The sequence below is a fragment of the Periplaneta americana genome, chromosome 1, assembly GCF_040183065.1.
Source record: "Periplaneta americana isolate PAMFEO1 chromosome 1, P.americana_PAMFEO1_priV1, whole genome shotgun sequence".
Taxonomy (NCBI): Eukaryota; Metazoa; Arthropoda; class Insecta; order Blattodea; family Blattidae; genus Periplaneta; species Periplaneta americana.
In genome coordinates, this window is record NC_091117.1 from 136,194,862 (window position 1) to 136,208,573 (window position 13,712).

The following is a 13,712-nucleotide window of genomic DNA, read 5'->3' on the forward strand; positions in this document are numbered from 1 at the left end:
TTCTCTAAAGGCCTACAGGGCCATTGATGCCTGAAAAACTGAATATCAATAAGGCTCATTTACAAAGTGTATTATGATGATGATGATGATGATGATGATGATGATGATTATTATTATTATTATTATTATTATTATTATTATTATTATTATTATTATTATTATTATTATTATATCAGCAATAGCAATATTAAATGGGGTGTTGTGAGACAAAACTATAACAAAAGACATCTAACTGCAAATTTATAAATCAGTTATTCGAAATACTTTAATGTATGGAGCAGAAACATGACAGTTGAATAAATATATTATTTTGAAACTACTTAGTACAGAAAATGGACTATTTAAGACATCCCAAAGACATTCTAAATTGGAAAAAATTAGAAATGAGGCAATAAGAAGAGAAATGAAAGTTCAGAATTCAATTTTAGATTTTGTGAAATACAGCAGTTAGAATGGTATATGGACATGTTCAACGAATGTCAGATCAGCGGCTATTGAGAAAGATTCTAAACTGGATACCAACTGGAAGAGGAAAGAGAGGTAGTCCCAGAAGAACTTGGATGGAAGATGGATGAGAGGAAAAGGTTTGGATGAGATGGGTTGGGAAGACAGAATAGAATGCAGGAAGAAAATAAAAGTGGAATAAACATCATCACCATCAGTTTTATTTCGCTACGAATATTCCAAATATAATGCCGTATACAGGGTGATAGTAAAACATTTAGGGACGAAAAGTAAAAACGAGAACCAAAAATGTTCCAGGAAACATGGTTCTGCAAATTAACCGTTTACGAGATAATGTCATTTTGTTCTGGTTGGACCTGCTGAATACTAAGTACTAATTCCAACAAAAGTAGTGACAGTTTTATTTAATTTATCAATCACATGACAGTAAAGTTTGTGGATAAACAAGGTACCAGTACAGTATAAACATGTTAACTGAAGAATTTTACAGCAGGGGTTCAAAATGCTGACCATGCCTTTGAATGCATCTAGACTTCTCCGCAAAGACCCAAGAATGCACTCAAGCAATCTTGGGTCATTCTTCATTTGCTAGAAGGCATCTACAATCCAATCCTGCAATTCTTCAGGTGTGGTGATGTCTGTTGTATTTTTGCATAATGCCATACACAAGATTCCAAAGGATTTAAATTTGGTGATCTAGATACAGGTTCTCCTCTACCTATTCACCATTCTCCATATTGTCTGTTTAGATATTATCTCATACTTAGAAGGAAATGGGATGGAGAGAGAGTGGCATACATAGAAAGCAAGAATGTTGCTGTTTTACTGTATCTAAGCATTCGATTCTCTTGCGGTCTCAACCAGAAAAAAAAAAAAAAAGGCATCTCTTAAATGGTTAATTTGCGCACCCAGGTTTAATGGAACTTTTTTTGCACCTTTTCGTTTTCACTTCTCATCCCTAAATTTTTTACCATCACTTTTGAAACATCTTGTATAAGATTATTGCAAATACAAATTTTGTATGAATGTATGACATTACATGGTGGAAAAAAAAAATCCCGAAATTTTTACGAAGTTACTGTTAGTACATTTTTCCAATTCACTGCAGGTTAAAATAAGGAGATGCACTATCATCTTTACTTTTTAACTTTGCTCTGGAATATGCCATTAGTAAAGTCCAGGATAACAGAGAGAGTTTGGAATTAAATGGGTTACATCAGCTGCTTGTCTATGTGGATGGCGTGAATATGTTAGGAGAAAATCCACAAACAATTAGGGAAAACACGGGAATTTTATTTGAAGCAAGTAAAGAGATAGGTTTGGAAGTAAATCCCGAAAAGACAAAGTATATGATTATATCTTGTGACCAGAATAATGTACGAAATGGAAATCTAAATACTAGAAATTTATCCTTTGAAAGGTGGAAAAGTTCAAATATCTTGAGCAACAGTAACAAATATAAATAACACTCGGGAGGAAATTAAACAGAGTATAAATAAGGGAAATGGCTGTTATTATTCGGTTGACAAGCTTTTGTCATCCAGTCTGCTCTAAAAAAAACCTAAAAGTTAGAATTTATAAAATAGTTATATTGCCGGTTGTTCTGTATGGTTGTGAAACTTGGACTCTCAGTTTGAGAGAGGAACAGAGGCTAACGGTGTTCGAGAATAAGGTGCTTAGGAAAATATTTGGGGCTAAGAGGGATGAAGTTACGCAAAACTGCAGGCATTGTATTCTTTTTTTTTTATTGGGTTATTTTACGACACTGTATTAACATCTAAGGTTATTTAGCATCTGAATGAAATGAAGGTGATAATGCTGGTGAAATGAGTCCGGGGTCCAGCACTGAAAGTTACCCAGCATTTGCTCGTATTGGGTTGGGGGGAAAACCCCGGAAAAAATCTCTACCAGGTAACTTGCTCCAACCGGGATTCGAACCCGGGCCACCTGGTTTCGCGGCCAGACGCGCTGACCGTTACTCCACAGGTGTGGACCATTGTATTCTTCATCTGACATAATTAGGAATATTAAATCCAGACGTTTGAGATGGGCAGGGCATGTAGCACGTATGAGCGAATCCAGGAATGCATTTAGAGTGATAGTTGAGAGGTTGGAGGGAAAAAGATCTTCGGGGAGGCTGATACGTAGGTGGGAGGATAATATTAAAATGGATTTGAGGGAGGTGGGATATGATTGTAGAGACTGGATTAATCTTGCTCAGGATAGGGACTGATGGCGGCTTATGTGAGGTTGGCAATGAACCTTCAGGTTCCTTAAAAGCCATTTGTAAGTAAGCAAGTAAGTAAGCATCTAAATTATTCCGAAAGAACTGGTGAAGTCGAGAATTGTCCACGAAATTATGCATTGAGTGCTAAAGCCACACTACCTGAGACGTAATAAAAGAATATGATGATGATGAAGAACAGCAGAAGGAAGAGAAATATGGTGGTGGTGATGATCATTTTTTTCTAAATACATTTAGTTAAAATACCGTAACAGTGCTTCGTTAAAAGTAAATTCTAGGTTAGATTACTTCAAAATTATTTAAAAAAAATAAAAATCATGCCCCACATACCGGTACTTGAGTAAACGTTTGTCAGGTACAAGTTGGGGAAAGAAAGAAGAAACAAACAGGAGTAAAGTGAAAAGAAAATAGTTTGTATTTATTATATATAATAATAGTAACATAAGAACAGAGTGAACATAGAAAAGTAGTATACCATAGAAATTAAAGAAAGCTACGAAATAGTGGCACGTTTTTCACGTATTTAACATACCATAATGGACAAAAAGATTGACTGGCTAAAATATTTCTAAGTCGAAGCCACACATGCCCAGTATCAAAAGACCTGTTTACAACGCATTTTCAGAGTAGTGAAGCAAAGGTTAAACTATTGTGTGCCCCGTATTTAGGTAGTGCTATGTCCATGGGGCCGAAAAAAGTTTGCGCTCCCCCACCAACTAACATATGTAAATCATAGACATTTTGCAGTCAAACTGTAAAGAAATGGTTTGTAACAACAGTTACACAGTAACACAGCGATATTTACTATCTAAAGCAGGCATCTGCAAAGTAGGAAAATATCGCAAGTGAAAGACATTGAAATAAGGATGAACTAGTCCTCCTCTGTGGAGTAACGGTTAGCACATCTGACTGTGAAATTAGCACGCCCGGTCTCAAATCCTGGTTGGGACAAGTTATATTTGGTTGGAGTTTTTTTCCGAGGTTTTTCTTTAGCCAATTGAAGAAGAATTACTGGGTAACCTTCGATGTTGGATCTCAGACTCATTTCGCCACCATTAATTCGCATATCATCATCATCATCATCATCATCATCATCATCATCATCATCCATACCATAGCCCAGGTTAAGTTCACGGTGCAGCATGCTGTACTTGTACAAGAGCATGGCTGTTCGACTACCCAATCAGTTACAGAACAGGAGTGGTAAGCACAATAAGCTGCAATATAAGCCTCTGTACAAGAGAAAAAAAAAAGTGTGAACTAACCACTACCATTCAAAATAATCCATGGCGCTACAGCCCATGAAGGGCCTAGACCGACCAGCTGGCTGCTGGCCTCACGCCCACATGCCGAAGCAGAGGTGGACGATCATCCAACCAGAATGGAGGTATCGTGTGGTTAGCACGATGATCCCCCCAGCCGTTACAGCTGGCATTCACAACCGGATTTCGCTACCTATCGTAGCTCCCCAAGTGCATCACAATGCTGGGTGGGCACCGGTCCCATACACTGGCCATAATTTCATGAGAAAATTTCTTCCCCCATGAGGATTCGAACCAGCACGCATTCCGTAACGGGAGTCCTAGGCAGATGCTTAGACCATGACGTCACGGCACATGACAACCACTACCATCCATACTGCTTTTTGCGCAAGTGAAAATTTATTTTCAGCTCGTGTTTTTCCTCAAAATATTGCCGCCCATGTGGCCCATGCCATGTGTAAGTACAGGCCTGACTGTCGTTATTTGATGTGGAGTTTGCCATAGCTCAGGTGAACTATGTGCTAGGACTTCAAAATTGCAACGTGAACAATCTTTTTGTTCACAATTGTACAGACCCAGAAACAAAATTTGGGTCACCTGAATTTTCTAAGTTCCAGGTCTAACATACTGCGCATGCTCAGTGCTTACTGAGCGTGCGCAGTATTTTATAACTGGGGCACAAATTTTGTTTCTGGGTATGTACATTACAATACTTTACTCACCAATACATTAACAATGGAGAGGAAGAATATCACCATTTGAGTTCTTTAACATATTTTTCAGCATCAGGCGTAGTAGTCTCGAGGTATCTAATGGGACTCAGGATCTGAGGCTGCTCTCGGATCCTACTTTCATTTAGACCGAGTTTCCTTCCCCCCCCCCCCCCCCCAAATGATGACGGAATAAAATGTAATAATTTTTCAGTTATCTTTGTGGGAAGTTTCAGTAATGATTGATTTTGAAAAATGTGGTATCACAGAAAACAGTGACTGTGATATCAATTCAAAAAAATGTTATTAAACTACATTAGTGCGTAATCACTTTTCGTTTGGGATTACTTTCCATTTATATTTGTAATGGCTGGAATGATCCCCTACTCCAAAATAGTAAAATAAAGATGTCGTACAGAGATAGGAAGTATATATTTTTTTTTTTATAAATTCTAAAGAATATATTTTCCTTTGTTAATATTTCCTTTTTTCAGTGTAATTCATAATTAACTTCTTCAAATGTATGCATAAAAGTTAATCGTTTAGTACTTTCAGATTCTTTTTTTGGTAACAAGCAATGTGGTTTAAAGAAAAAGTTACGAAAATGTATTACAAAATCTATGGAAAACTTTATCCAATATGCTAGTCACATCTCAATCAGCTGATCACTTCTACCAAAACATTTGGAGTTCCAATATTCTCGGGATATTCTGTGAAACTGTGACACACAGAGACGTTTTGGAATATATTTTATCGGAGTACTTTAATTTTTCTTACAATTTCCATTTCACCATTATTTTTTTTAAGAACTATAATAATTTTACAGTAAATATGTATCTTGTGCATTTCATCTCCGCCACCAAACTGTTTTTTGTTTGCAGTTTATTTTAAAGTTCTAAAGTGTTGTAATTTATGAAAAATTTCAAATAACGCATTTCATGAAGTTATGGAGGCAATGACTTACATTAAACATAATTATGCCACTGAAACTGTCATTCTGCACGTATCTTGTCCTAATATTGTGTGTTACCACATCTACTGGCAATGATGTCTTCCATTCGTCATGCCATGCTGACCACCAGATTCTGCGATGTTTTCTGAAGGTGAGGTTCCACTTCTCCTACAATGCTGTCCACATTTCATTCAGGGTGTCGAAGATGCGACGTCGGACACTTTGGGCGAGCACATCTCACGGATGTTCAATAGAAGTTAAGTCTGGGCTGCGTGCTAGCCAGTCCAGGAATAGTATCCCGATGTTTATTTGTTTACTGTAAAATTATTATAGTTCTTAAAAAAAAAGTCTTTTTTTTTTTCCATGACTATCATTATATTTCTTCCTTGCGATACTCTCACTAGGTGTCCATTGCAATTAAGTCGATTTGATTTAATTTTTTACACCACATTTGGTTATATGCAATTTATAGTTTAATTATTTTTTTATGTTGCAAAAGACACTGACAGATCTATAGACGCCTATCACTGGGTAGTAAGGAAGAGTAATAGATAATGAATTTGATGATGATTATTATTATTATTATTATTATTATTATTCTCTGCTATTGTTGCTATTAAATGTGTGCTCTCAAGTAATCTTATTAACTTTCAAATTACTGTATGTATTTATTTATTTTTTTAGTTTCGCGTCTTGGAAACATAATATGTAAGATAAGCAGATTTACAAATGTAATTTTGTAATTCTACAATTAATTTTGCATTTTAGTATGTTGAATAGTGCATAATATGTTCTATTTATACTGTATTCTAATATCCTCTCTGAATTTCAAACTTAAATGAAATATTAAAAAAATTTATTAGGTATATGTTTTAACTAGGTATATTTTAGTACTCATAAATACATCCATGTGTTCATAAAATTACGATGAAGTTAATTTCATACTTAAGTAAGCACCTGAATTAGTAAATGTAAGATTTTTAGACTGGAAAAGTCTTATTGTTATGAACTATTACTTTAATTTTTATATTGCCTTTTTTGTTTTGTTAATTATAGGCCTACTATACGCTCTTTATTCAAATATGATGTACTATAGCTGCATATACTTCCATTGTATATATTTATATACCTTCCCTTTTATTCTATATCCACAAATATGTATCTTGTTAGGCAATTAATGTAATTTGAAAGCCTGATAAATTGTTTACCTTTGTTTTCGACGAGAAAAATAAGACATACATGAAAGTTTATTGTAGAGAAAATATAAATACATCTTTCAAAATGCATGTCAAATTCCCAGAACGCCTTTGATTGTTCAACAAAATTGCAGTGTTCAGAGTAAAATAAATAATTGTTAGAATGATGTAGACCTAAAATTTTACAGAAGAGCGTGTTAAAGAGAGTCCAATGCTATTAGGTGCGGTATCATAATTTCTTCAGCATATACAAACGTCATTTATTAAATAATTTTTGTAATATTTTACTAGTAGCTTCCCCATATGTGTAAGAAGTGAATTCGCACAAAAACATTTTTGTTAAAAGTGTGGTTTTGGACTACCTCATTCTCACCCCTTCAATTGTAATATCTTTTTTTTTTTAACTCTGCTATTTGATGTGCATGTTTTTCAATTCAATTAATTAATATGGTTTGTCTAGCACGAATTTGTTTCTTTTTAAATTAATATTTAAAACTAAGAATTTGGAATTAAAATTTATATAAAGACTGAATGGAAGATTCTGTAAAAAATGCATTATTTTGCTGATTTAAATGATTCAAATATAATTTATTTTGTTCATAAACTTAATATCATGAAATTAATTTGAGATTTACTATTACTCTATAGGATATACTACGCGAGAAAGAGTTACACATAGAGCAGCTACTGAAGGAACGGGATCTAGAAAGAGCAGAAGTTACACGAGCAGCCAGCCAAGCTGATGATGCAGAACAAAAACTTGCTGCCTACAAGCAGGAATTTGAGCAGGTGCATATCTGTTATTTATTTATGTCTTCAGTTATTCTGTAAACGAATGTTTCGTGTTTCTCATGGCATGCCAGGATGTTAACTCTTGTCTTTGACATTGAAAGACAAGTCTCAAAATGATGATAATGATGATGATGATAACCTTCATTACTATACTACACCTCCAATATCGTCGTCACCACTATGATGTACTTATCAATATCATCATCATTGTCTTTATCATTATCATCGTCATTATCATAATCATAATCATAATCAAATGAAGTCTTACCCCGAATAGGAATCTAAGCGCCACAATCGTCGAAAACGAGTTATTAGTGGAATAGGAATCTATGATAGTTTCTCTGTCATATGGGGTGGGGACATCTGTCGATAGCTATGGCAACTACATCAGGATGAAATTCCAAAGCCGAAGTTCGTTCGTTGTGGAAGACGGATTTAGCTCCACAGTTAGTTTTTCATTAAATTTCTCAGAAGAATAGAATTGGAGCTTAGATCCCTATTCGGGCAAGGCTTCAAATAAAGAATTAATAATATTAGAAAGTTGCTTCCTGTAACCGAGAGAGATATCATGTCAGCAAGTTTCTATACTGGTATAATTACAATAAATTTTATCTATTGTAAAAGAATTTCATTGCTATATGCGTCGAAAAGCCTTGCAATTGTTTTGTGTAAAATGATACACATTTAATATTAGGCTATATTGTTACTGTCACCTTAATATAGTAGTTAGCTTGCCTGACTATGAATCAAGAGGTTCCAACTATAACCAAAAAATTTTTTAAGAGTGTAGGATTTTGAATGGAGCCCAGCCAGGTTCATGATCGAAAAAATTGAGGAACCACGATAGGTGGTAAATTCTGGTTAAAGAAATTTCAATGTGAAGGCTTTGAACAACAGCTATGCAGCACTTCTATTCCGACTGGTAGTTACTCTTTTGACTACCGGTACTGCTCAGCTAGACACTGACCCTCTTGTGATTGTAGCACAATGAATGAATAATGTTACTAATGGTACCGGTACTTGTTTAATTTGATAGCTTTTAAAATAAACATGTTTTGAACCTTTATTCTGTAGTGCACAAGTTTTCAGTCCTTTTTATTAGCAATGATTCTTAATCTTTCTACTTTTGGTGTAGAATGTTGACTGCTTGTGGAGTTTAGTCGTAAAGATTTTCCATTATAAAAAAGTCAAAAAGTCAAATAGAAACTTAGAATTTTAGAATAATAAGTAATGCATAATGAAAACGTATATATTTATCTTAATTTATTGGAACAAGCAAGCAGAAACAAAAACCTTTTAAATTATGTTCACAGGGAGGGCATTGTTCCAGGGTCGCCTCAAACAATCGCCATTGGTGTAGAATCTATGGGTAGTGTGCACATATAAAATCATTTTGTACATAGATGTGTTGTATGTTTGCGCATAACTATATAATATCAGAATCTTCTTTTCAACGAAACATTAAAGACGTTTTTTCTTCACATGAGAATCATACAATAATGATCATCAAATGAAACTGCATTGGCATGTATAATATAAATTTAATTGTTTTTATTGTTGTACAAAATTATTAGAATGAAAATTCCAAATGAATGGATGAATGAATGAATGAATTCTTTGCGATAATTTTTGACAATACATTGCTTTCAGTAACTGCTAATCAGTACATTGTTTTCCTTCTTTTCTCTTATGTTTGTAAACATATAGTAGCGTATTAATTTCTTATCTATAAATCTATTTTGTTTAGTATCGAGAAGAATCAGAAGCTAAGCTACTGGATATTCAAGATCTTTTATCCAGATTACAAATGGAGAAAGGAGAATTGTCGAGTCAATTGGAGGATGAAAAAAGAAAAGTAGAAGATTTACAATTTAGATTTGAAGAAGAAGCCATTATTAAAAGCGACATAGAGGTAATAAGTTACACTGTTTTGCTGTGTCTGAAATTTTAAATTAACATGCTAAAGTAACTGAACAATAAATGAGAATATTTTTATTTCATGATATTTTAGTTATAATAAAGAATAGGTCTGTGCATTATTAAGATGAATCATATATCATATTTTTTTGTACTTTTGTTTTCAGAGGAAGAGAATTGAGCAGGATGTGAGTAACAAATAATTGGTGTTGAAACTTAGCTGTGTCTGTAACTCTCTTTGTAGCATGGTTTGTCTTCTTACTCTTCTTTCAGCTGGACTACAAACACTTTTGCAACATGTGCGTCCATTTTTCTCATGTCTGTATCAGTGCTTAAAGCTAAAGGGCTGAAACTTCTTTATTAAGGAATTTGAATGATCCTTTCTGTCATACACAGCATGAATTTTACATTAAATTTTAAAAATCTTTAAGATTTAAATGATTTTTGAAAATAACACTGATGTCTTACAATGAGAAGCTCATGAGAGTTAAAAGAATTGTATCTCCATGATGTAACAGACATAGCTTACCAATATTGATCACGAAGTAAGTTTCTGAAAAGATCTAGTTCAGAATGTAGGTTCTTGCACTTATTTTCTAAATTAGTGTGTTTATGCTGTTGTAAAAATGTACAAAATAGTCACAATTATTAATTAGATTTTTATAAGAAATGTTTATGCACATCGTCTTGAATTTTGTCATATTTGTAACTAGTTTCAATGACGAAACAGCTGTAACATTTCCCCTAGATACAAATTTCAAAATTAGGAAACCAGAATTATACCATTATTATGTATGCATTATACAGTGTACATGGTCGAGGTTTCATTTATTAATACCGGTATATTAGCACATAGCCTGTACATAGTAATATACCGTACTGTATGTCATAGGCTGTGTGAATGCACATCTCATTAACATTTATTTATTTAGTCCAAAACTAGTTTCATTTACTGTCAACGGTATAACTGTTTAAATGAAATAAAAAGAAAGCTCATCATTATCCTTCTGTCTACTTTAAGCACTGTGTATAACAGAGCTGTCCAAATGAATCTCTTCGGGCGCAATAAACTACGTGAATGTAACGTTTATAATATTGCTTCTCTTGTAGAAAAATGTTCTGGAATTTCACTAATAGAGTAACATAGACTAACAACTAAGTTTAATTTTTGCAACAAAGCGAATGTGTGAAAAAAAGGATAAAATCATATGCTAACAAATGTTTGGTCCTGTGCCATAACTGTGTGTAGTTTAGAGTGTCATGCTTTGGACTTTTGAGCAATGGTTCGAGTCTTCATGTGGGAAGAAATTTTCTCATACCGTTTCGACCAGTATGTGAGACTGGTGCCCACCCAACATTGTGATGAATTTGGGGAACTACAGTGAGTAGCGAAATTCGGTTTCACAAGTTAACTATAATGATAGGGGGATCATGGTGCTAACCACACATTACCGCCATATACTGCTTGGATGATAGTTAACCTCTGCCGAGATTTGTGAGCGTGAGGCTAGCAGTTGACTGGCAGACTTTGGCCCTCCATGGGTTATCACGCAAGGAAAAAGAAAAAGAAAATGTTTATGTTAAAATATATAGTTTCTAGTTATTTGAAAATAAATTGGACAGTTCTGTAGCTCACAGACGTTTCGTAAAAGTGTTCTGGTTTCAGACATAACTGCAAACATTCTAGGGGATGTCAACCTTTCGTGCACCTAATCAATTCTCATGATTCTCGTACGCAACAAGGCATTGATTAACCATATCTGTAAGAATCTAACTTAAAATAACGCATTTAAAATGCCACGTAAGATTGCTGTTAGGTTAACTAAAGGATGATAAGAGGATACCAAAATAGCACGGTTAAAGGTGCAGTATTTATAAAAATGTATAATTTGTAATTGCCGTTTAGTCAAATTGCTATGTCTGTTGTACAGTATATTCCAAACTTGGAAGTTTGTACCTGTACTTAAAAGTAGAACAGAAAAGTCTGCTAATTTCAGAGTGCAGTTTTTGTGCTATAAATTTTTCTGTCACACTGTCATTGCATAGTGCTGGAATTGTGATAGGGAGAGAAAACTGCATCACAGACAAAGGATCAGAGATTGTGACCAAATAGTTTGACTATAGTTTTCTGTTGCCTTTTGGCTCACGTAGCTGGGGAAATAGAAGCTTGAAGAAATAGAAACCTTAAAATGGCAAGGGGCACAATGAATGGGTTTTCCCTTTGGGTTGGGCACTATAGGAGCGTCATTGAGAGATAGGAGTAGGGATGGAAAGTGCTTCTCAATTGAGGTTTTAGCTGAGTGCTGCCTCTCATTGTCGACCACATAGGAGGATTCACCAGATATACAGCTCGTGCAGAAGATCTGAAAGCCTGGTTGACTCATTGGAAGGACGGAGAATTGAGTGATAACAATAAAATGTGCATGCTAAACTTTTAACTAAAAACATTGAACTCTTACCATATGCCCCTAGTTGAAGTCCTCAAGCTCTGCTATCCCATCCACATTGTTACAGCTGGAATTACTGTCACCATCATCACTAATGTCACGGAAGTTTACGATAATGGGGTCTATAACATCATCAGAAAATAGCTCTCGTTTCATATAATCATTTTCAATTTCTATTTAACATTTTCAGAAAGATGACGCCAGTTTGATTCATTTGAGAATATTAATCCCTAGATAACTGCAGAGCTTTCCAAATTAGTAGGGCATTTAAGAGAAACCTTCACTCACCTGCAACGTGTATGATTATTAGGAGCTGTCCCTTTGATACCGATGCTGAGTCATCGCTGCATGATTTGCTGTGCAGGTGGTATGACAATGTATAACTCACCGAGATACATAGCATCTCTTCTCTCAACTCGATAATTAGAAATTCGCCTCTGATAGTTTATCCTCTTTTGCCTAATATCGTATTTTTCAACTAATAACAACCTACTTGTTTTCATTTTCTTTCGAGAAATTCCCAGTTTTCTAGCATTATTCTAATACTAGTATTGCCCCTATTAAAGTCAATTGCGTCTTTCAGTTTAATTCTTAATGCAGTGACTGTTGCAACGTGTTTTTCGGAGATGTAAAAATCGTACACTACACTTTAACCAAGTGCGTCTAATTTCAAGACGTGTTTTTATTTGTTTTCTTCTTATCAAACATTAAAAAAATATACCATTGTCACACACTATATTCCTCGTTTGCATCACAACTTTTTACATTACTATGGGACAAGCCTGTAGCCATTGCCACTCGTTCTTGAACTTTGTATAGAGAAATTTTTAATCCCTTGAGAAGTTTCTGTAGACATAAACATAAATACATTGTTTATAACTTCTTTGTCACACAATTGTACCTATAACGATTTCACCTTTCTGATACTCCTATTTGTCTGTGGTGTAATAATCATGATGAAGATCTGGAACACATTCTTCTATACTGTCCATCCATAAGCCACAAAAGAATAAATTAAAATCATCAGTACCAGTTGCAGAAGATTCAGCCCTGCAGTATATATTGACTACACCCCAACTCTGGCTACTAGCAACAGGCATCTATAACGAACACTGATCAAAATGCCTCTCATTTCTCATGAAAAACAAGAACTGAAAAGACTACAGTGGACTATAGTGGACTTTATGTTGTCAGCAAACAGCTGGATACATTAAGAAAATTGACTGATTGATACTTTGGTTTGACTATGAAGCTTCTTCCCTTTTAATTTTGAAATAACTGGAGCCATTTTCTTAAGAATTGCAACTTATAAACTCTTAGACCAACTCTAGTAACATACTTAATTTAAATACACACATACTGTACTTATAAATGCTACTGGTACTGAATATTTTTAAAACTTCCGTAATGTAACACAAAGCGATTCACTACAAGCACCTATTAGGAAATGAGCGTGACAGAGAGAAATGCTTTGCAAGTGGACTTTAAGCCTGACCATGAACCAGTACCTGCCGTTTAAATCTCAACAGTCACAACACTTTCAGAACTTTTGCAGGAGCTGTAACTATAGTTTAAGATAAGCCAAGTTACGTTGAAAAGAGGAAGATAGAGTAAACTCCACAAAAATATGTAGAGAATATGCCTACTAGAGGCTGTCAGTGTAGAGAAGTGATTTCTCTTTAGAAGCACTGGTACCTATAAACAATTCTGAAATTATTCTAATGTG

At 34.6% G+C, this 13,712-nt stretch overlaps 1 protein-coding gene across 13 annotated transcripts in view; it reads left to right on the forward strand.

Annotated features, from left to right (window-relative positions):
* LOC138701176 (CAP-Gly domain-containing linker protein 1-like) overlaps positions 1–13,712 on the forward strand; it is a 463,706-nt gene that overhangs the window by 413,717 nt on the left and 36,277 nt on the right. For 12 of the 13 annotated variants that reach the window (XM_069827828.1, XM_069827805.1, XM_069827820.1 and 9 more), the window contains 3 exons: positions 7,479–7,619; positions 9,370–9,534; positions 9,707–9,727. In XM_069827828.1, coding sequence (XP_069683929.1) covers positions 7,479–7,619; positions 9,370–9,534; positions 9,707–9,727 — 327 coding nt within the window. The remainder of the gene's footprint in view (positions 1–7,478; positions 7,620–9,369; positions 9,535–9,706; positions 9,728–13,712) is intronic. The other variant, XM_069827812.1, reaches the window with a different exon arrangement.